This window comes from Amphiprion ocellaris, chromosome 2 (assembly GCF_022539595.1).
Source record: "Amphiprion ocellaris isolate individual 3 ecotype Okinawa chromosome 2, ASM2253959v1, whole genome shotgun sequence".
NCBI lineage: Eukaryota > Metazoa > Chordata > Actinopteri > Pomacentridae > Amphiprion > Amphiprion ocellaris.
Window position 1 is genome coordinate 31,571,168 of NC_072767.1, and position 24,444 is coordinate 31,595,611.

General features: G+C 38.4%; 1 protein-coding gene across 28 annotated transcripts in view; it reads left to right on the forward strand.

Moving 5' to 3' along the window:
- The window catches only part of ptprfa (protein tyrosine phosphatase receptor type Fa), a 397,399-nt gene that overhangs the window by 224,182 nt on the left and 148,773 nt on the right, over positions 1 to 24,444 (forward strand). For all 28 annotated transcript variants that reach the window (XM_055015931.1, XM_055015928.1, XM_055015939.1 and 25 more), the window contains one exon: positions 20,736 to 21,005. In XM_055015931.1, coding sequence (XP_054871906.1) covers positions 20,736 to 21,005 — 270 coding nt within the window. The remainder of the gene's footprint in view (positions 1 to 20,735; positions 21,006 to 24,444) is intronic.

Below are 24,444 nucleotides of genomic sequence, written 5' to 3' on the forward strand. Positions count from 1 at the left end.
GGCAGGAAATTCCCCCTGAAAGTTGCTCCAGTCGGCTGGAGGTACAGTAACAAAAGCCAGCAAGCCTCAGGGCTCCTCATACGCCTTGTCAACAAACAACTCAATTAGCCTTGACCTATATCAGGTTCTCAAAGGTAATTTTTTCAAGCATGGGGGTGATTCATTCCTCTTTTTAATCTCATACACACTTGCAGTTTCCATTGACAATGCTCTTTGATGTGTTTTGCCTTTAAAAAATCATGTGAAACTGTCTGCATACTGAACACAGCTATTACCCAGTTTTAGTGCTGCTTTACACAGCTGTTCTGTAATATTTTCTACCATGTAGAACATAATCTCATTATATCTCCTGTCTTAGCCCAAAAACTCATGAAATGTTGTACTTAGATCGTCAAAGAGGTAGTACAGCATTCAGTGATATGTACAAAGGAAGAGCTGATAGTCACAATCATTCCTTCTGTCCATGCTAGTCAGGAAGTAATACCTGGGATAATTGTTGGTTCTGCCAGCAAACGTATATGTTATTACAGTCAGCTGGTAATGACAAGCTTGACTTCAAAACGTAAATTACCCCTTCTACCACAAGACACGTACACAACACAGTATTGAGAGCAGCGGACTGGATTTTACAAGGCTTCACGACACCATTTCTCATGCACGAGGATGCAAAAAATAGATATTACACTGTAACATGGGTTGTATGGCAGTTTGAAGCTGTTTAGTTTGTCTGTTAGAAGGTCCAAAGCACACAAAACTACTGAAATGTTATGACAATATCATAGGTTTCCCCATTGACACAACAAAAGTGCAGCACTTTAAAATACATTATTTCCCCTTACCACTGTTATTTGACTGTCGTGTTTGTGCTTTGGATCAATGACATGACACAAGCTGTTTGGCTTATGTCACATGATACGGCAGTCTATTGAAAAAAAAAATATGGCCACTACATGGCAGTAAGACTGGCATAGCACACTAGCTCACTAACAAAACAACAGCCCTCCTGTTGCCATTTAGCATCACATAACACTTTCTCATGATGACCCTTTGCTAGCTAAACTCCCAAAAAGCCCTTTGCTAACTAATATGGAACTGCCGTAGTCATTGTCTGCTCCCTACAGGGTTAAACTGTAAGAGGCTTCACTTGGTGGTGTAACCAGTTAATATAAATAATATACCACACATTTCCTGACAGCCATGTCTTTCTTATTCTTCTGCCTTATTGGTTAATATGCATATTTAATCCATTGAATAATAATGGCATTTAATCAATTAATAATGAATTATTAGCATCCTCAACGGTAACGCTAACAAATAATATATAACTGTTAAAGAAGCCATATTCTGCTTTATGGTTTCTCCCTTTCCTTCAAGGTGCAAATAATAGGTCTGCAAATTTATGAAGCCCAAAGTCTCTCCCAAAGAGAGTTATTTGCTCCCACAGAAAACACTGCTCCTTGCCTGCCTGAAATGTCTTGTTTTCAGTCTAGGAATTTCTTTTGTTATTAATCTGTGCCACCCTGTAACACATTTGCATGACGCCTCGCTAGCGGCTAGTTTGGCACACCCTCAAAGAAAGAATGAGCACCTTCCTTACATTCATTTCCTCACTCAAGCTGTTCCTGCTTGAACTATATATCCATACTAAAAAGGTTCGTCTCATTTTTCTATTTTGAGCCTTTTGGTCTCCTCTGTCCTCCATCCTCCTGTGTGACTCAGAAATCAATCTCGGTGCGCCATCTTGAAGGATGTCTGAATTCCTGAAATGCATCTCGAGACAAGAGGAGACTTACTAAAGGACCACAGGTTTATCCTTGCATATTAAAACTGTATGACATTCATACTTCTTGTCAAATTATACCATATTGTGTATTGAAATATAAGTAAATGTATACTGCTAGCGCTGAGCAGTTGATCAATTTCAAATCGAAATTGCACTTTAAAACCATGCAATTAGTAAATAGCAAATACTGCACTTTGGTTTTACAAATTCACAGCATCCTTTTTTTTGACAGTTATGCTTTTGATGGTGTCTCATGTAGTAATGCTTCATCACATATTTTAAATCAATGAAACTGTGAATATTCAACCAAAGCTTAATATACAGGGCACTCTCAGACCGTAGATTCTTGTGCAGCTGCACTTGCTGCATCTCCTGTTTCCTCTACTGCTACAGAAAAACTACAAGGTTGTTTTCATTTGCCACACCTCAGCAGCATAACATAATAGAGGCTCTTGATGCTGACTTTTACTTTCTAATTGCTTCACAGCTAGTATGGACAGGAGGAATCAACACAGTGAGCAATTACTTTTTAATGGCACACATGACTCCAGTATCTATCAAAGTAGGTTTATCAGTATTTTTTGTAATTATAATATGAATAAAATCTGTCATAGATGTGAAAAATGATGCTGCTTGAACCTCGGCGATTCACCCGGATATGTTTTGTCAGGGATTTGAAACACAAACCGACTCAAATGTAAACATATATAACTGTCTCTAACTCTGACTCTGCAGCATTCTGTCAGTGTGAACAATAACCAACAGAAGAACCACAGGGAAAACGCACAATTTAAAGTAAATGTGAAGTAAAACAAGATCACTGATTCCCCCTGGCAAAGTGGCCTCCGTGTGTGTGTGTGTGTGTGTGTGTGTGTGTGTGTGTGTGTGTGTGTGTGTGTGTGTGTGTGTGTGTGTGTGTGTGTGTGTGTGTGTGTGTGTGTGTGTGTGTGTGTGTGTGGGAGATACATATGTGTGAGCAGATGTACGTTTTATTTTCTTAACACAGCAGATGCATCAGTTTTCCAGTAACAGATCACAGCAGAGCACTAAGATAAAAGAAATAAAAAATTACCTTTGAGTGCTGAAAAAATATTTCCGAAACAAAAAAAACGAAGGTACGGTTTTGAGGACAATGACATTTTGCATTCTGCTTCTACATGTGGTTGGTTTGTTGATGAGAGGTAGTGCAGTTGTCAAAAAACATTGTATCCTCCACTAAACCACAGCAAACAGAGCCGCAGCCAACAAATATAAAGCGTATGATTTGTTGTTTCTGCTTCTCTTTTCAAGGTTCCTGTCTGTGTTGCTTTAACCTGTAACCTCTCTAGGTGGTAGTTTGTTTCCATTTTCATCTCACAGCGTGGCTTCTGAGCAATCACCGCAACATATGCTCCAGATATGTTGCCAAAGTGTCTTTTTTGCTGTTTGTTGTTTCTCTTCATCTTTTTTTAGTTTGCGTTTTGTGCCCCAGTCCACAATCTCTTTCTTCCACACCATATACATCAACTGTATATGTCTATGTTCGTGTCTCAAAATGCTTATCCTTCTATCTACACATGAAGACAGCTGGTTCTCATTCTTTAATGTGCTTTGCTTTGTTTTTTCTAGTGGTCGTGTGAGAGAGTATTTTTGAGAGAGTGTGTCTGTGTGAATGTTGTTCATATACAAGATTTTCTTTAGAGTACAGTGATGATTTTTTTAGTCAGTTTAGCTGTTATGGGATAAAGATGTTGATATCAAATGTACATAGTGCAGATAGTTGGTCAGATAGTCCATAATAGCAATTTGAAACAATCATTTGATGGAAAAGACTGATCATATTTTAGCACTGACTTCATACTTACTAGGACAACAGTCAGATCCTTAAGTATTTGGATAGCAACACAATTTTCATAATTCTGCTCTGTATACCACCACAGGGGACTTGAAATGAACCAATGAAAATGTGACTGAAGTGAAGACTTTCGGCTTTAATTCAAGAGGTTGAATATAAATATTGCATGAAAGGTTTAGGATTTTTTCAGCACATTCGATCCGTTTTCACAGACACAGAAGTAATTGGACAACTATCAAAGTAGAAACTTAACGTAACCAAATCAACAATTTGATCCAGAAGGAATACACTGGTGAGCTCAGCATCACCAAAAGATCTGGAAGACCACAGAAGACAGCCAAAGTGGACAAAGACTGAGTTATTTTCTTGAGAAGAAATTCACTGGAACAAGAACAGCTTGAAGAAGGAAGCCTACTTACAGAGACAAATGGGACTTGGTCACTGGTGTTTGGTGATGATTTGACTGCTGATAAATGTTGCAGGATGAATTCTGAAGTATTCACAGCTTTGCTTTCTGCCCAGATCCAGGCAAATGCTGCAACAAAGACAGGGCATAACCTCTTAGCACAGATGGATAATGACCCTAAACGTTCCATGAAGGCAAACCCAGGCGGAGTCAGTCACCTCATCTCAACCCAATCCAGCATGCTCTTCACTCACTGAAGTCATAACTTAGGTCAGAAAGACCCATCGATAAGCAGAAAGTGAACGTGGCTGCCATAAAGGCAGAGCAAAGCATCTCAAGTGAGGAAACTGCGTTTAGTGATTCCAATTCCAGACTTCAGGCATTCATTCGCTGCAAAGAATTTGTATGCAAGTATTAAAATGATCCTCGTATTTATACTTATATTGTCCAATTAGTTTTGTGCTTGTAAAAATGTGAGGACTATGTACAAAAGGGCTGTAATTCTTAAACCGTTAATGCAATATTTTTGTGAAACCCTTTGAATTATAGCTGGAAATCTTCACTTCAATGACATTCCAATACTTTCTTATAAAACCCATTGTTGTGGTGTGAAAAGGCAAAATTACAAAAAATGCATCACTGTCCAAATACTTACGAACCAAAAAAAAAAAGACTTTGGATTTCAGAAAGCTTCATGGTATTTTTTTGTAACTCATGGTTCACTAACTCTTCTGAAAGATTTCACAGCTGTTAAAGATGGAGGACAAAATCCATAGACTTGTTTGCAATGCACATGTTTTTTGTCTGCATTGTGTCCAATTGTAAATGTAGACATTAGTCAGCTGATTTGGTGGATTCAGACTGCTGAGGCCTGATTTACCTTCAGCTTAACATTATTTCAACAGATCGTTTTTACCTGAAACAGTTTTCTTTTGACAAGGATAGGTGAAACCGATTTTTCTAACAATGTCTTATTTCCATTAAGTGTCCCCCAGTAAGCCATGAAAGTGAGCCAGTGACCTGGCTGTAAGTGGATTGCAGCCACAACACTAAATTGTCTCAGTTTATAGACAGTTTGTTGAGCTGATGAATATTTAAACTCTTTGAGATTACTCTGCAGCCCTCACCACCTTTACACAAAGCAGCAAATCTCAGTCATTAAGTCTCCTGAGATCTCTTTCTTTGAGAGGAACCGTTCACATCATTGATTGGACTCCTGACTCCAGTTAGCGTCTGTTAATGTAATTATCCTTAAGGGGTTTTCCAACCTACAAAGTGAGTGATGTATTCAATAACCTGAACCATCTTAGATCAGTGGTTTTCGACCTTTTCAAGTCATGACCCACTAGAGTAATCAGAGTGGTCTACACGACCCCCCTCCAACCCCAACAATGGCACTGGGATCTTTAATTCACCAAACACTTTTCAAACCATACTGATTGCTCATAAAATGTCTGCTTGTCCTTTGTCACTAAGCTGGAAAGTGGTTTAATTTTTTTTGGCCATCTAAATATTTTGACAGATAGTTACTGTAATGATGGAAGGGTGTGTTCAGTAGAGCTGAACAATAAATCTATCTCTACATTGTGAATAAAAACAATGCAGTTTGTAAAATCAAAAGGCTGCAATTTAGGACATACATTCTGGAGCATGTCGGACATATTATTAAAACTGTTGTGTCAATGGTTATACACATTGATGCTCTCCTTCATGTGTGACAGTCACACTATTCTTGGTGTCTCATGTGTTCACGCTGCATCACGCTTTAAATCGATTACACGATGAATAATGAACTGAAGTTTCACTTTAAAAAATTAAATTGCAAATTAAATTGCAAGAGACCAATACTGACAATGAGGACCCCAATTTGTTTTGTTGTTGCATGGAATGATTCTGTTCAAAGAATTATTAATAAAAATACTAATATTCCGGTGTCTGCTTCACTTCAGTATTTATTATTGTAATAGATTTAAGACATGGGATGGAATATTAGCACGAGAAACCCACCACATTGCATAATATATATCCTGAATTGCAGCCTTTGTAGTTTGCTAATTGCCTACTTTCAAATCACGATTTCAGTGTGTTCCAATCTACTTTAAAGCCCAAACCAAGTTCGAGTCCATGTCAAAGCGGTCGTTTTTGCTCCAAACAAGGACTGTTGTTTCTGCCCTTTCATCTTTAATAGTGTAGAAGCGACCGCTTCACAGCTAGATAATAGAGACCAGAAAGTGTTTCAGCGTACATGTAAAGCCCCTTTCAGACATGCACACACCTTTCTGTTAATGCAACTACCACTAACGTGTTGGCTTCATCTCAGAATGAGCATCCTTGTAACTTTTTGTTAAAAATTGCAGCGGCAATCTTACCAGGTTGGACCTACTTTTCCTTAAAACTTAGAACACAGGACAAGTCTGAACTGAACCCAGTCACATTATCAGGAAGGTACACACAACCAACAATACTCTGAGCTGTGTGAAGTGATTTAGGGAAGGCATTCTCCACATTTCAACACCATTATAGATCCAAAAACATCATAGAGCAAAAAAGCCACAGTTTGTGTGCCAAAATCCCAACCCACCTTTCTTATTTACTTTGCTGTACAATTTCATATCTATTACAAACTGAAATGTCCATACAAAAAAAACAACAAAAAAATCAGCTTCATGATGCTCACCAAAAACTAATGCAATCTTGTTTTTATTTTTGTTACAACCTCATGTGCACACCATGACTTAAACTGTCACCGTGGTGAGTATGTCTGAATGAAGCCAATAGAAAGATTAATATAAAAATGACTCTTTTCTGATTGGCAGAATACCGTCACTTTAACAGACTATTTATGCCATGGAGGGCTCAACTAACATTTCTAAATTTAATAGCCTGCTGGATAAAGCTGTTAAATTTTCGATTAGCTGGTCATGAATTCTGTGGATTGTAGTTTAGATCCAGCAGATACAAATATAGACATACGGTCAGAGTAAACTGCCGAATATCTGTGCTGTGTTTCAAACGCAGCTTCAAGACAAGACAGTGTCCAAGTGTGCTTCTTTTTAACACGGCATGAGCTTATCACGTGTCCCTCCATAAAAACGCTCTCAGTTTGGACTGAGCTCATGGCAAAACAAGTACAAATTTCCAAGGTGAGTGTTTGATTAATCCTGTTAGGGAGCATGCTTACGTGCTCATTGATTTCAGGGTGCCACGGCTGAGTTCTCCCCACAGTCAATGAGCAGAATAAATGTGAGCAGTAACACACTGTCTGCTTTGTGTGCTTAATGAAGTCTGGTTGTCAGCAAGCCTCGACCTCCTTAATGCTGTCTTAATTCACAGGCTCTGGAGGGTTCAGATGCTGCAGCAGAGTTAAGGACAGGGAGGGGAGAGTGGGAGTATGTAATTATATATGTGTGTGTGTGTGTGTGAAGGCTGACTGGAAACAGCGTTAGACGAGCTCTGATTGTCCTTCTGTGTGCCTTATTCTGCTTATGTGAGACTGTGTCGTTCATGGCCTCTTTGCTTTGTGTGTGTGTGATGGGTTTGCATTGTTACATGCCATATGTTGCGTGTGTGTGTTTGCACTGCTGCACAGGCTGTTGTCTCCACTGTGATTTTTTTCACTCGTTAACGGATAAGCAGATATTTGCCTGTTTTACTCTCTCTGTTTCTCCTTGTCTTCTTCCTCCCACTCCTTATTTTGCCCCTCTCGTTGTTTATTTTTTTCTTTCTCACTTTATCTTGAATCCCTCCATCGTCATTGCACCCTGCCATCCAAAAATACAACCCAAATCTCACCACTCAGATCAACGGGAAGGTTGGTTTTTTCACTCTTTACCCCCCTAAAGCCGAGGCCTGGCTGACTGGAGCCGTGCCGCGCCGGCATCTCGCTGGGCGCCTTAGGCCCGTCCCGGCCTCTCTCTCAGGACCCCAACCCGACAGTGCAACCACCCTGACCCCTCCCCTTCCCAACTCCCATCGACCTCCACCCCAGCCATCCCTCTGCATCTACAGTATATGAGCAACATCACTTATTACCCTGTGCAGTCTGCTTCTTTGAAATTTTGTGAAATGAGCACATCTTAAATGTCAGTAATAAAATGACGAGAGCGTTTCCCCGCCAGGAAAAGATTACAGTGAGGATGTGACACTGAAGCGACGCTGTGTGAAGTGAAATTTTACTGCAAAGTGGGAGAAGTAATTTCAGGTGTCCAGGGTTCTTGTTAAATTCCTCTTTATTTTCGACAAAAGGAATAAACCTTTTCATACCATAGAATACAGCAAGTTCAAAATATACAATAAAATCTTATTAGGACAAATAAATTTCAACTGCAGCAGTGTATTTACAAAGAAACACATTCTATCGTTGTGAAATTTTCAAGAACTGCCACAAAAGACAATTTTCTCTCCCCTGAAATACTATTTGACAAATTAGTCAGTTCAATTCAGATGATCATTTTTCCCCCCCAAAAAAATCTAATGGGCCATTTAAGTTAATTGTACTTTTGATCTTTGAGCTTTATATGAGTGTATTTAACAGCTACAAGGACAAAAAGAAATTGTACCTCTGCTTCTATTCAGGATGAGACAGCTCTTAGAGTGGTCTTTTCTGGCAGTGCATCTTCCAGGATAGTTTCTGTGCGTTTTCTCTTCAGGTGGTTGTTGTGCTTCTGTGGTCTGCCATCTAAATGCTGCACAGTCTACAAACCACCTTTTTGTTCTGTGGTAATCTGAAGTACTGCCATAATTTCAAAGCCTCAGGTTTGAAACCAAGTCAGACTCTGCTGTAGCTGCAGTTTTCCAAAACTGTAACGTTGAATGCAGCCAATCATTGACTGCAGCCAAACGCTAATGTCATGATGCAGCATTTAGTTACAACAAAAATATAATGAGTTGAAGCACTTCTAAAAAAAAAAAAAAAAAAAAAACAGATAAAAAAAGCATGCATTAGAGACCAAAATTCAACTTCCAAAAAGAATTATAGGCATAATGGAATATAATACTATAATAATATGCTCTCGTTTGATCAAATTCTCATTGGTCAAACAATTGTCAGTGGTATTTTTACAGGGGAAAAGTGCTTCACTTATTTAACATTTGCTGAATGTTTACTTGAAGTTGGCTCCAAACCCACTGACACCATGTTAAAGGGAAGTTTTTTTTTTCCCGCTGTCGCCGAAGAATTGTTGCTGAATTTCTCTGTATTATAACACTGTAAGGTCTTCGTCTTACTATGTAAACTACCTTGAGATGACTGAAACCGCATTGAACTGAATGTCAAAGAAGTCATCAGTGTGGCTGCATCTTGTTCAAACAGATGGCCAAAAAGTCAAGTGCATACAAGAAGTTTGCGGATCTCAGCTCAACAACCAACATGGCATATTATCATGGCGTATATTATAAAAAAATGGGCTAACTTATCTGTGTTTTGTTCCTCATGCTGGTTCATGAGTATCATGAGCCTGATTTAATCTTGGGATTCTAGCAAATCCTATCAACAAAGCCTCATTTTCATTCAAACTTTGTCACTTGTCCCAACAAAATCTTATATCTTTGTCACAGTGAAATGATAATAATACGTCCAGTATGTGGTGTTGTCACACACCTCACACATTTCTTGGTGAACCGGGAAAATGACCTTTACAAAATTTGTGTTCGTCTGATTTCAGGATTTGTGCTCACTTCACAAAATTTTGCTTCAGCCTCATGACGTCCTCTTTAGCATGCTGATCATATATTCATTGTCTTGGATAATTCAAAGGCATGGCTCGTCTCAGCTCTCATCTGCTGTCTGACCACCATTACACTGAGCTCACACTGCTTTTACCATTCTTTCCTCTTATCTGTGTCTGCTAGAAAACTAGACTCTCCAAGAGAACAAAATAGCTTCAAAAATGTTTACAGACTTTCCACAACTCTTACTGCTGGGTCATTAATAGCAGAATGTGGAGGAGCTCAGAAATTGAGGGGGAGGAAAGTACTCGAAGAGAGAATTGCAGCTCTAGTTCAAGTCTTTGGTTTGATATGTGGATTTGAAGACTTGTGGTGCAGCTTGTTTTTTATATCTGATCTAATAGAACATATGTATATGGATACTAGGAGGGTGCAATTTATGATTTCAGCAAAAATATTTAGGTAATTTGACAGAAGATGTGCTTGTGAACCACTGAAAGCTAAGTTTAATAGTAACACCCAAGAAAGTAATTTTAGTTTTGTAATAATGACAAATTGAAAACTAAAGATGTAATGAAGGTAAAATGAGACTGTGAAGAAGAATAAATAGCTTTAATGTGATTTTCAAAAAGCATATTTTTCAATCCAAAATATAGCTTTCTGAAATCTCATCTGAAAGGACAAATCTGAATAAAGGACAATTTATTAAATGAGGATTTTAAGAAAAGATGCAGATTTGTGATGTCTGACACACTCAGAACAAAAAAATGCGTTATGGTCACATATGAAGTCGTTTCCAACTGAAAGCAACAGAAGGCAGCTGACTGTTCATAGAAACTTTAGCTCTCCAAGATATTCAGTGCTGTCTAGAGTGTTAGATACAGCAGTGTCTGATCTTTGGCATATAAAGCATCACACACTGTGCAACAGAAGACAGTTGCTTCAAAAGTACCCAGATCCCTTCACTTGTAGCACACTTTCTTGTTTTGTAGATTTAATCCTGATTTGATGCATTTTGCCATTTATCATCCATCAGTTTATACCTAATAACCCATTATGACAAAATTAAAACAAGTTCAAAGAAATGTTTGCATTGTGGTGCATGAAGGTGAATCATATTCCCAGTCTCAGATCTCTGCAATGTTTTCTTCAAGGACCTCTGTTGATTTAGCTTCACTGGTCCTTCCTCGATTCTGACCGGTCTTTCAGCACCTGCTGCTGAGAAATAGTCCGCCATGCTTCACCATAAAAACCTCACTGGTTATGTATTCCAAAACTCTTTCTAGTCCATTCAGTTTGCCTTAAATTTCAAGGACTATAAATTAAAAATGTGCTTGGAGCCACATGCGGCTGAGGGTCTGAATTCTTTTTGTAAATAAGAGATTTCAGCTTTTGATTTTTAGAAATTTTCACTCCGTGAGTATGAAGCGTTATTGCCTGTCGATCGGTGAAAAATAACCAATTTATCTATTAAAAAAATACATTTAAAACACTATAAAATGTTCTAGATGTGGAGTGATTTGAATGTTCCCTGAAGCGACTGTACATACAAATTATCTAAATTTACCAAACATCACGCTGTTTAACTAAATTTATGTCAACTTAAAGTGACGTAGCTTAGCTGAGCCTGATATTGATTTATGTAATAAGACAAGTTTTCCAGAATCACAGGTTAAACTCCTCTTACACTTCAGCACAGATTTATTCTCTCTTCTGTTTTATGTGTTCTATTGTTAAGCAAAGAGCACCTCCTGCTTTGCTGCACTGCAATTTCTTCATCTTTACTAAGCTCTGAAATATTTTAAATTCATTTATTCTTGACCACATCATATTGATTAGTTTTCATGAAATGAAATTGAAAAACACATTGAAGGTGGATATTTATTGATTTACTTTTTTTGATTATGATGAAGTTTAGCAGGGAGTTGGATCCTCTTTGAGGTACCTAGTGGTGTCTCTTGTGAAGTTACATCATCTTACTCTATTCCTCTCCTCCCACTGGCTTTAAATGCTTCCACAATGTCTGAATGTTTATTGTGTCTCAGAGATTATTTGAAAGAGTTAATGTGAGATTTGGTCCTGGGTGGTCCAAACTTTATTTCAGAAGATGAACAGCTCTCTCAAAGATACATACGTCTGATTCATTGCTGTGGAATCAACTAAAATGCTGCAATGAAGATTACATGTAAAGCTATGATATCATTAATGCAGTTGATGACAAAAGCTCTTCTTCAACTTGAGATCCTATTCAAAGCGTTCTAAATTAAAAATGATTCAGTTTGCTTAGTCCTAGTCCATGTATTGTCCAGTGAGCATGCTGCTGCCTCTTTACATGTGCTGCTGCATGACCTCCCTTGCAGTGCATACAGATGTTTGCTTCCTCACCCATCCTCCAACTCTAGCTTTTTTTCTGTTTTAGGACTCGGCTTCATGAAATTTTTTCACTCATTACTCCTTCCCTCCCCTTCCTTCTCTCGTCTCTTTTCTCTGGCATGCCGATAAAAAATATGAGTTTGTATGCATTCTAACAATTTGCTGCTCTTAATGTGTATCTCTTACTTCTCAATGTCATCATGGCCACGAAGTGACAAAGTCAGTCTCACCCCTGGTAGCAGTACTTCCATCCACCCATCAGGCCGTTGTCCAGACTAAATGTTGCAATAATAGCATCATTTCTAACCTCTGAGTTGTTTTTGTACTCTCACCATCTTCCATGTCCATGCGTAACCTTCTAATTGACTAATACAAGAACATAATGATTCCCACAGTGCCGGCCACCACACTCATAATGTTGTACTAATTATCTAACGTAAACATTTCAGTGTTACCTGACTGAATCAAACTAAAGGTGTCAGATTCACCTGGCATGTGCAAATGAGTCAATTATCTACATTTGATAAATAAACACAGTGCTGTGCAAGCGTATTAGGCTCTTTAGATATTGAGATTTTATCTGTCCGTTAGGGAGGTGTGTCTCAAATTCATTCTGCAGCATGATGATGAGTCCAAACTTCTGTTGAGTGAGTGTGAAAAAAATGTTTGAAGTGCTGCATTTTTTTTAGACAATCTGAATTAGACTTTTTTCATGATCTGTTTTGAATTGAATAAACTAGACTGTGTAGTGTTGTCAGAAGGTGTCTGTATAGACATTGCTATGCATGACTGAGCCAATTGTTTGCCAGCCCCTAAAAAAAACTGCAGATCTACAAATAAAGTTTTAATAGAGATTGATCTTAAAAAATTCTTTTCAATTGGGAGAGTTGTAATGAGTCACTCATGTCAGCTGGTATTGACCACATTTCATGCAGTCTGGAGTCTCCAGATGTGGAAACAGCTGATGAGTCATGTGAGCTGAATGTTTGGTACATCAAAACGTATTTAGAAAAGGTGTTACCATCTCCCGTGAAGTGCATTTACTTTATCGAAAAGTGAAAAAAAACATTTAAAGTCAGTGTAAAAGTTGTTTTTTGAAGCGACAGAAAACACTGAAGGACTATGGCAAGTTTGCCAAGATAAACAAACTACCTGCCAAGTATGTTGACAAACCAAAAACATCTGCAGCTGTTCACACTAAGTATTCATTTGTTTTTATTAGCTGTTGCATAATCCCACCAAACCCATGCACTGCAGTGACTAATCAGTATAACCGTCAATACCTTGGAATCCCAAAGGAAAAGCTCGGGAGAGGGATGTATGAGCTACCTTGAACTATTAGACCCTGATATACGTCAGAAAATGAATATGTATGAAAAAATGAATATGTATGGAGCATCATGTTTACGTATTCCTCTGTGAATTGGAGGTGGTAGTGAGTCATTTGTGTGAAGGAGTTTCAACATTAGTAGGTGAGACTGAGATGGATGCATAATTGACAAATACATGGGTGCAGTATAACCCTCATCGCTGCGCTAAAACTTGCTGTCATTGTTGATTGTTTTCTCAATCAATCAAATATTTCTTTTGTCTTTAGGAATTCAAATAATAATAATAAAAAAAATAGATAAGTAGTAACCAAAGCCCACAATGACATCCTAAAATTTCTTGTTTTGTCTACAACAAAAAGATGTTCGCTTTACTGGCACAGAGGAGTAAAAAAACCGAAAATAACTGCATTTTAGAGGCTACAGACATTTTTTTTCTTGATAAATTACTTTGAATTATTAATCAATCATAAAAATAATCACCAATTAATTTAATGGTTTATAATTAATGAAATAATCATTGCATCTCTAATAAACTCTTACACTGGCATTGTACCAGACTGCCCCCATGAAGAATGAGTTGAACCTGAAGGCTTGAAAGCTCTCAATTTATAGTTTGATCTACCTTCCGGCGTTCACCTCTGATCATGAGCTTTGGACAGTGGTTGGAACAATGAGAATGTGGTTACGAGCTGTGAAAATGGACTGAAAAGGAGTTCAGAATTACTGAATTATTGCTGCTCCTTCTCACTGACAGCAGTCAGCTGCAATAGATGATCAGGTTTTCAGGACTTCTCCCTGTGGAAATATTCCAGATACATCCAACTGGAAGGAGGCCTGAGGGTGAAGAAAACACATATTCCATCTGACCCAGATATGCTTCAGGAGCCTCCAGGTGGAGCTGAACAACATGCTAACGAATACGGCTGTCTTTCTTAGTCTGCTGCCACTCACATGTACATAGGTATTTTTTAAAGGAGTTTTTTTAGTTCATTGATCTTAAAAGAACTCTTTTGTTGACATGGAAAAAAAACACCATGATCAGCTGTGAAGACCCAAACCAACAGGCTTCAACAGAACCTTAAGTCTAAAGCCATGTTTGCCAATTAGAAGCCTGAAATAAATCTATTACCAATGCTGACAGGCTGCACACAATGGCATTAGACGGTAGCATTAAAACACTTTCACCAATGGTTGGATTTACACTGATTAAGACTTCCCCACTAAAGAATCAAACATATTTCCACTATATTTAGGATACGCTGAACATACTGCACAGATGCATCCTTCACTCGCCATCTAAAAACCTGGATATCTCTGCATTATGTGCTGCAGCACGTACACTGCCGGAGCGCTAAAGGAATAGGAAAGAAATACAAATAATAAATAAAAATAGGAATCTAAATGGGCAATTACAAAACAGAAATAACAATTTCCATGGCCTTTTAGATAATAGATCATAGGTTTAGGAATATTAGGGAAGGTATTTGCACTGCTCTGTGTTATGGTTTGCTACTATGTTGTTTTCACATTTTGATTCATATTGCATTCATGCCATGTAAAACTGAAATGTTTGCTTAAGATTCACAATTATCTAAAACTCAGATTCAGTCTAACTGCTGGCCAGCTGGAGTTAATATATCCTATTGTAATGCACCACTCACCCCCACTATGTCATGGTAAGAGTATATACAGGTAATTTCAGTGTTATTGATGTCTATTAGTGAGGTTTCTGATGTACTGCTGGCTCTAGTGTTTGACTTTTACCAACACACACACACAGCGCTGTCACACCACTTTGTTGGCATCCAGATTTGAGAGTTTCAGACTTAAACGCATCTGTGGAACATCATCAACTATCATCCAAATTAAAAGCTTATTCTTCTTTATTAGCAAAGTTGGCTGTGAAACACTTCCCACATGGCCACATGAGCAACAGGCCAGCTGTGTGTGTTGGAGGAGCACTTGGGAATCAAAGGTCAAGTCTTGACTTTTGCTGTGCACTTACTGAAAATGTATCACTGTTATTAGATTGTTCCACATTATACCATGCAGTAATAGCTTGACATGTGACCTTTAGTTTCCCCCAGAGATTTTAGGGTAACACAACATCAACCCAGTAGTTCAAACACTAACACGAACAAAGTCTGAATATATTACAAAATGTGTTAGATAACCAAACAAAAAAATCACCATCTTATGACATTTATGACATAATAAATACAATATATGTGACAATAATATATTACTTTAACATGATATGACATGATAATAATTTTACAAGTAAATATGACTCCAACTGCAGAATATGTAAGTGTACAAACAATATTCTAATTCTACAAATGAACTAATTTCAGCTATTAAACAATTAACTTTTATGTAGCTCCGCCATAAGGCTTAAGCGAATGTTGACCTGTTAATTCGGAGCTGACCAATAAATTTATTTCAGGGCCGATACAGAATATTGATAATCAAGAAGGCAGATAAGCGATATTTAGAGCCAATATAGATGTACATCAAAAATTTAAATGCTGGTGTCAAGACTTAGAAGTAGTATGTTTTTGTTTTTTTTATTTAGTACATTTTAGTGAGAGTCTAAAAAAGAAATAACATTAGTGGTAATTTAGGAATTGCTGAATATCAGATCCAATAATTGTTCAACCCCTAATGCTTACACACAAAACTAAGATGACGACAGTTAAACTCTACCTGCTAAATATCTGCATGTCAGCATACTCACCAAAGTAATTGTTTAGATCTGGGACCGCAGGTCAAACAGGGCAACAAACACGAGCAGTCAGACAAACAAATTGGGTGAGGCAGTAGCTTGGGATTAGTTAACTAAATAAATAGACATAGCTACCTTGGGTAGTCAGCACCAGTAATCCCAATTGTTTAAACTAATTATACATTTTTTATTACTCTGCAATGCTGATTAACTGTTCATCTTACTACACTGAGGTCCGGATTTTGGAAACCATTTAGGTGAAAGTGGGACAGATGACATCTGTTAAAACCAACATGCGTTGGCAGTATTTTGATGTAGAAAATAAAAATATGGTTGTATGTAGGCTGTGTCAGAATATATCCACTCAACCAGAGAAATGTGTGACCACATTCAGTACAAGCTTGTGGGTGTCTTAAAGCTAAATTAAATTTCATTTAGTGAGTTGTTTTGTAGGATAGTGTGCAATGCTCATAAACATGGCACCAAATTATAGCAGCATTTAAAATACTGTTTGGTTACTGAAGAAGATCATAATGGGTTTTAGTGGCTTGTAAATACTTACAGAAGCAAAACTTAGAGACTTGTCGACTTGCCTGAAGTTAAATTTTTGTGTTATCGGCAGAGAAATTTGTTGTTCGGAAAATCTCTGGTTTACTTAAAAACCTAGGATTAGAAAGAAACTTCGAGATTTGTCAAATTTATTCCAAAAACAAAACAAAAGAAATAGTTAAAGGACTATCTCAACTGTCTGTTTTGAGCTCCTGACCTCCTCATTTAACCACACATGCTGCAGTCATTTTAGTGTGGAATGCTCATTACTCTGCGTTAGACCGATTTTCATTTTACAACCTTGATGAGTGACTGCTTGTGCTTCATGGCCTGTTGGAGCTATTTTTAGTAGCATCAATAAAAGTCACCTCTAAAAGAGGATTAAACTGAGAAAATAATGATTTGAAGTAATGACAGTGAAGACACAAAGACACAAAAGTTGCATAATCTTTTTAAAGCCAGAATTCTAAGCATGAAATCACACTGAGTCATTGATCAATAGTGGTACCAACCCAAAAAATAAATGCTTGGTTGTGATCTCATCTGACCTTATTGTACCTTTAATAAAATCCTCAAAATAGATGCCCTCCAACATCAAATATGTGACCATTCACAGTAAAAAAGACTTCCCCTGAGACACCACCTAGCTGCCCTCACACTTTGCCCCTAAATCTTCCTCCTCCTCTACATCGTGCTCTGCAGTATTCCAGCCTCCACTAGAATCTGTCTTAATGCCAGCCATCTGCATTTCAGAGCCTCCAGCTTCTCATGCCAGCAAACAGTGCTGTTCTTGTAAGAGCAACGCCCAAAACACTGCATTATCTCTTCTGCCACAGAAACATTCAGCCCACGCATGTCAGTCATTGATCAGCCAAACATTATGTGCCCGCTACAAACTGCTGCTTCACAGTCTTCAACTTCGTCACTTCTCACAATACATCAGATATTCCTGCTCTCAGAGGTAGAGTGGTAGAATGTGTAACCCTGCTTTTCTCCTTCTTTAGTTAAACCAAGTCGAAACCCTTAGAAAAGCCCCTGATCCGCAGTGTAAGCTCCTCACACCAGTTCTCCGGCTCACAGCTTAAATTACACTGCGAGTCAGATTTTCGTTACTGTGCGCTTGGCTAAGTCAAGAGAGCGAAGACTTCAGTGCTGCAACAGAGCTGTCTGCATAGTTAATGCTCACACAAGACTGTTGCACTAATTCAGCTGTGTGTAATGAGGAACCACTTAGGGGAGATTTCTCAGGAAGAGAGCTAACGATAGAGGAGAATCCTTTTCCAGCACACTTTCAGAATGGAAGCAGCACAGTAGGCTGCGGGTGCATTTTAATTTCTGCTGCCCAGCAGGAAACTCCACATTGTCCAGAGAAATCTAGTGACGCCTCAAGCACTGTGCTCTTAATTTACCCAGTTTCTAAGTGAACATGGCAGCTCAAGGTAGCGTTTATATCCAGGAGAGGAAAGACAGCATAATATCAGGTAATGCCATTTTGACATCTAGGAACCCTGAGAGGTTGAAGTAATCCTTTTTGTATCAGACTGTAGAAAATAGTTCTTGAATGCAGATTTTTACTTTGAAAGGACAGTTCAATCATGACACTAAGGGTTCACTGTGACAAACTAGAGGGTGGATCATCTGTCAAACTACAGCTTTCTACTGCAGGATCTCACTACAGGTGCAAGGTGGCACAAACATTTACATAGAAGTAGCTCCAGTTCTATGTGCACACAGAAAATAGAATAATGGAGGTTTATTAATGTAATCCTATGTATTAAATTTGATATTGATAATGGTGATGTTAGAGAGGAAAGGACTGCTAATCAATGAGGACAGAGGCAGAAATACATGGCACTCATTGAGTTTTCCAAGTTTAAGTCTCTTAACACTGAGCAATTTCTAAGCTTTTTTTTTTCTTTCTTTGCTCTTGTCACATTTTCACTCACTGTGGGCTCATTTTTAACTGTAATGTAAAGTCTTACCTCTGTGTAAACACAGCCTGCAGTTCACCTGAAAACTCAGAATTTGTCACATTGCACTGAGAAACACAGAGTTAAAAGTTTAGATTTTCTTTTAACAGACTCCGCTGCCATAGGGTTTATCTAGAGCAAATATTTAAATTAGACATATAGAATAGAGCAGATTAGATGAAATATTAAGCTTAGATTTGGTTAATTTGGACTCAATTTCCTGACCATACATCACACACAATTAGTTCAAGGACCAAAAGAAAATTGAAAATTAGACAGTTGTTCACAATTCCTCTCTTTGTCAGTTGCTTTTAAAGATAATCTGCTTTTTCAAGCATTTTTGGTGATAATAGGGTTAACCAGTTACCGTTAAGACCTGCACAGCAGTTTCTCAGGGCCGCTCAGAAGTACCTGCTCTCTAGTAGGTCCTCTTTTTCTTCCTTGAAAATGGCCCTGAAAGAAGTTCTACAGGGGTAGTTCTTCCAATCTGAACACATACAAAGGTTCAGGCCACCCTCAAACAGCTTGCTTGTTCCTCCAGTGGAAACCTGGTAGAGAGCGGGGGGCGACACTGTGAATTCTAAAGATGAGGATGCTGGTTCAACTGTAAGAGTCTCTACTTGAAAACATTAACGGTGCTGTACTCAGAAAGCAACAGCAGTAGATGTGTAATTAATAATGAATAATAAAGAAAGACAGCAACCACACATAGCTGTCACAGCTGTCTGCCACCTCCTCAAAAATGAAACTGCACATCGCACTGGTGGTGATATAATTAACATACAGTGAAACCTAAAGCTGTATAATTGTGCATTGTTGTGAAAACAAAACAATGCTGTCCATATTTAATACAGAACTGCTTTTAACACACTGCATCATTATAAGCTCAGCATCACAAAATTTGGTGCTAATGATGCACAGATTTGATAAACAGCCTTGTGTAAATTGGCCTTGTGTTTTCGTGTATGTAAATCTGACTCTTTAAATTCTTTACATAGTTGAATAATTTTCTGCTTTTCTGGCAGTCTCTGTTTCACACTGTTTTCTATTTATTATTGAAAGACTTCCGATTTGCTTCCATCATGAGCGTGTCTGTTCAAGTCACAGTTTCATTATGGGTGCTTTTCAGGATGCAAACTTGTGCTTCTTTGCGTCCTCTTTCCCCACGTTCGTCCTTCCAGATGATGGAGGATTTTACATTTGCTTAAATGCACCTTGAGGAGAGTGCTGGCTTCTGGAGGAACCTAGAGCACGCAAACAGGTGTATCTACGATGAAATCTTACATCAAGTGACATGACAAATACATGTTGCACCTTCGTGGGTGTCGATATGGAATGAAGGATTTCTCATTTGGCAGCTTCAGCTCCTTCATTCTCATGTCTATGTGTCACACCCTCGCTTAGTAGTTCTAAGTTGTAAAGAAGGCATGCGAGGATATACATTACCATGAGAAAAAGCATGCTGTCTTTGCATGGTAATGCAACTGCAAAGGTAAAAATGACCACTAGACATGACAGCCACTAAAGATGGATTACACAAGTTTAAATTTTATTAAATGGTAGGATCATGTGCCAAATCATGCAGTGATTTTGTAGTAATATTTTTCTTCTAAACCAAAATGACATCATAAATAGCCCTGTAACACGATGAAATTACACCTCTCTCTTATAATATAAAACTAATTAATTACTCTCAGAACAACACTTAACACTCAACATCAAATCAAAAATGATGATATCAATCAATATAGCATTTAGGCTGGATTACTTAAAATGTCATCTGAAAGCAGTTCTGATGAAGACCATTTAAATAGCAAGAGAAAAATCCTGCCTATAAATTGGCTTTGAACTGACTTGAGAGTGGAGCAGCACTTTCACACTCCATGAATCAGCCTAAAACTGATGAAAGAGCATGATGGAGCACTAAAACTCCCCAGGCTGAAGCTAATCGGTCATTCAGGACCATTCACCCTGACCAGTTCACACACAGTGGTGCACAGTACAAGTCAGGCCAGTCAAACACTGAGTCAGCCCAGTGGTTTCCCCTCCACCTCCCTCCTCTGTGTCCTCTCACGCTCTCTCTCTTCATCCCTGCAGTTCGCCGTGTGCCTCCACGTTTTTCCATCCCTCCCACCAATCACGAGGTGATGCCTGGCGGGAGTGTCAACTTGACCTGCGTGGCGGTCGGCGCCCCCATGCCATACGTCAAGTGGATGAGCGGTGAAGTGGAGCTGACCCGCGAGGATGAGATGCCTATTGGCCGCAACGTCCTGGAGCTCACCAACATCCGCCAGTCTGCCAACTACACCTGTGTGGCCATATCCTCCCTGGGCATGATCGAGACGACAGCCCAGATCACTGTCAAAGGTCAGAAACACTGTGTGTGGAGGTGTGTGTGGATGGGATCTGACACGTGGAGAAAAATGGAATGAAAGATTTCAGAGAGTGTGTGTTAGAGTTTTACAGAATCAGAGTCCTTAAAACAAAATAATTTGATCAAATTGGAAGTTCAAATGCAAGTTTTTCACTTTCGAAGCAGTTAGAAAGTAATCTCAGCAAGCCTTCAGCTGCATTTCACTGTCAGATATAGCTGCAGCCGTACTGTTGGCATTGTGTTTGAGATCTTTTACTGGAGCTATCAATTCTAACTCAAACTGACAGTTAGCTACATGAGTGACAATAGCAAATAGAAGCATATGTCACCCTTGTCACAGACTTTCTTTCATGTTCTCACAAAACAGCACATACATTTAGCACGCTAACTTCACACAAGAAAGATAAGACATCTAATTAGTGTGTAACCCATTTACATAAAAGCTAGGCTTATGCACATCATACAAGCTTACAGAACTGTGTCTGTAGGAGGGAAAGCATCCTCACAGAGAGCACTGCTGCTCCGTCTGCACTAATGCTGCCCCATGAACATGAAGCTCTGGTAAATGCACAACACCTGCTCACTGATCAAGGTGATGTTAAAGACTTTAAAGGTGGGACAGTAGATGATAACTGTGCCGCTATGGTTACTTTTAAAACCCATAATGTTTCTTTCCTTGTGACCCATTAGTATAAATTAGCATGTCAAAGCTATTGAATGACATGTTTGTTTAGTCACTGTTATCTCGCTGTGTTTTATAAGAGACGCAAAACTACATTTTGGAGTGTTAAGTTATAACTTTTTGCTTTACTTTGGAAAAAGTACCTTTATCAAGCTGTGAGGGATTAGAGCACTTCACCATACTGGATAGACAATAACAATGAAGAAGCTGACATTGTTCAGTGGTATTATTCATAAAACCAATCAAAGGAGCAAAGTTATCAGCCACCGTCTCCACCTCTAAAAAGTCTTAAAAGTCAACTTGACAAGCGAAGGAGTTTGGTGCAGCTGTGAATGTTTGGGGTGGGTTGGACGAGGTCTTATCACAGCCATAACCACAATTCTGCATGTGGAACACAAACGCTCCCTCACAAGTATGTTTTTCTGCTCATTGACACTGTTCTCTGTGCTTGTATCACGTCCACACACCTGGTTTTTATATGCAGACTAATTAAGCAGAAATAAGCGACTTCACCTGGCCACTGTCAGCACTGAAAATGAGATATCGATGTGTTTTCAGTTATTGTTGACAAAGAACAAAATAAAACAGAGATCTGTAAGCTTGACAACTTAAGCTAATTTATCATCAGAGTAAAAGTATGCCTTGTCAAAATGTAAAGGTTTTGTCTATTTCATTTGGCATTTTTATATCGGCTCAGTTACTCTGGAGTTGACCACTGAAATTACTGGGCATGATTTAGTATCTGGTGTGTGAAAACTAGGGCAAAGAAAATCTTGTTAGATGCCCATGGCTGTACCATTTCTGCTGTTTGCAAAATTTATATTTTTCGGTCATTTGTTGTACAAAATGCAGCTACATCGATGACTGCTCTCGAATGGTGTCAGTTATTTCGGATCCGAACACGAATAAATGTTCAGTTAACATTCAGCTAGTTAAATCAAGCCGTCTCCATTAAGTTGAGTGAGTTCAAAATTGTGAAAACGCAGGGGTGTGCACAGGTAGTCTGTTCCTCCAGCTGCCAAAAATGATGGATTAGCCCAGAAACGCTATTGATGTAGAGCTTTTCCCATTATGAAAGAAACATTCATGATTGTGCAACCAATGAGAATTTGATCAGATGCATATCAACCAACCAATCACTCAGTCCATGTGGACTTCACAACTATTCTGGAAACACCATTCCATTGCTTTGGAATTGCTTTGATAAACAGTTTTTTTGTATGGATTACTGTGTAAGAAACTGTTGAACTGTTGACAGTGACGTCTGATGTTGATGGAGGGAAACCAGGAAGCTGTTCTCAAAGTTTTTCAAATTAGTCAAAGAGCTCACAAAGATTAATGTCTCAAATCTCTGCACGGTACAGGTCAGTATGAGAAAATGTATCTAGTGATTAGTGAATTAATGTGTTTTATTTTTATTTTTCATCTACTTGAAGTGACCCTGTGCTGGGGATTGGTTTCCTCAGTACCGGGGTGAAACTGTGACAGTGAGGTCAACTAAAGCATGCATAAAGAGTTCCCATTTGCAGTCTCAGACAGAGCAGCCATTAATATCAGTATTAGAACATGTTGTGACAGCTTGATAAGACGCTGCAGAATGAACCTGCACTTCGTTTACTGTTCATTAACAAGACATAATCCCATGTGCGGTGGCCTCGGCAAAAAGCAGAATATATTTACATCAAATAAAGTCAAGCACTGTTTTCAGTTACATGAAGTTAAGGCAGTAAAGTTTAAAAAAAGTTGTCTCCTAAAGTATTTACAATAATTCCTTCATTTTAGAGAGTTTCTCTATTTTTTTCTATGCAATATATATATAGTAGACTACTTTATTTATATACAGTTGATCATGTTTCAGTAAGCAGCCGTCCTGTTTTCTACTCTGTCTGTACTTTAACAAATATCTGCTTTTTTTACTAGTTGATTTTACTTTATTTTTTTTAGTTGCTATGAAGCCCAAGTGAGTGAAATTCATATCCCACAATAAACTGCGGCTAAAGGGGCCTGATTCCTGTCTCTCCCAATTAGGCCTCCACTGTATTACCTTATGAAGGTTGTGAAATCGTAATATTGTGGACAGATAAACCAGCCAGAGCACAAGTGTTTTTTTTTTTTAAACTTCAATATCTCATTGTCAAATATTCAAAGGAAATGTTCAGTTTGATTTACATTTTAACAATGATTCAAATATAACAAGCACTCAGGGTGACGCACATCATCAACCAACACTGTCTCTGAAAAATTACATTCCTATACAATGAAATTGCATCTCTGTTATGTTTTGAAAGAGATATTTTCTCCTAATAATGTAACAGCAGGTGGTTTTCCCCTGAAGGAACTCAGAGCAGGTGTGAGATAGTGTTTACAGGAATGACTCCCTAATTGGCCCCTTTCAGCCTTTCTATTTTCATTGCGGTGGTGAATCATACAGCTTCAACATAGTGCATCACAACAACCAATAGTAGTAGTAGTTACTTAATGTAACTCCACTTTATGCCCGCGTAGGAAATAGATATTTGACAATATGGCTGCTTAATAAGAACATTGAGAGTGAAGAAAATGGCACTTGTTGTCATCTCTGAATGTAGCCAATCACTGTTCCTTCCTTTTAGTTTAACCAGCGCTGAGACTCACCCAGCAGTATTTTCAGGGCCATTCAGAAATACCTACCCTGAAAACAACTCTCAAAGAGCTTTTATAGGGACAGTTCCTCTAGACAGACCATGTATCATACTTCTTTGACCATAATT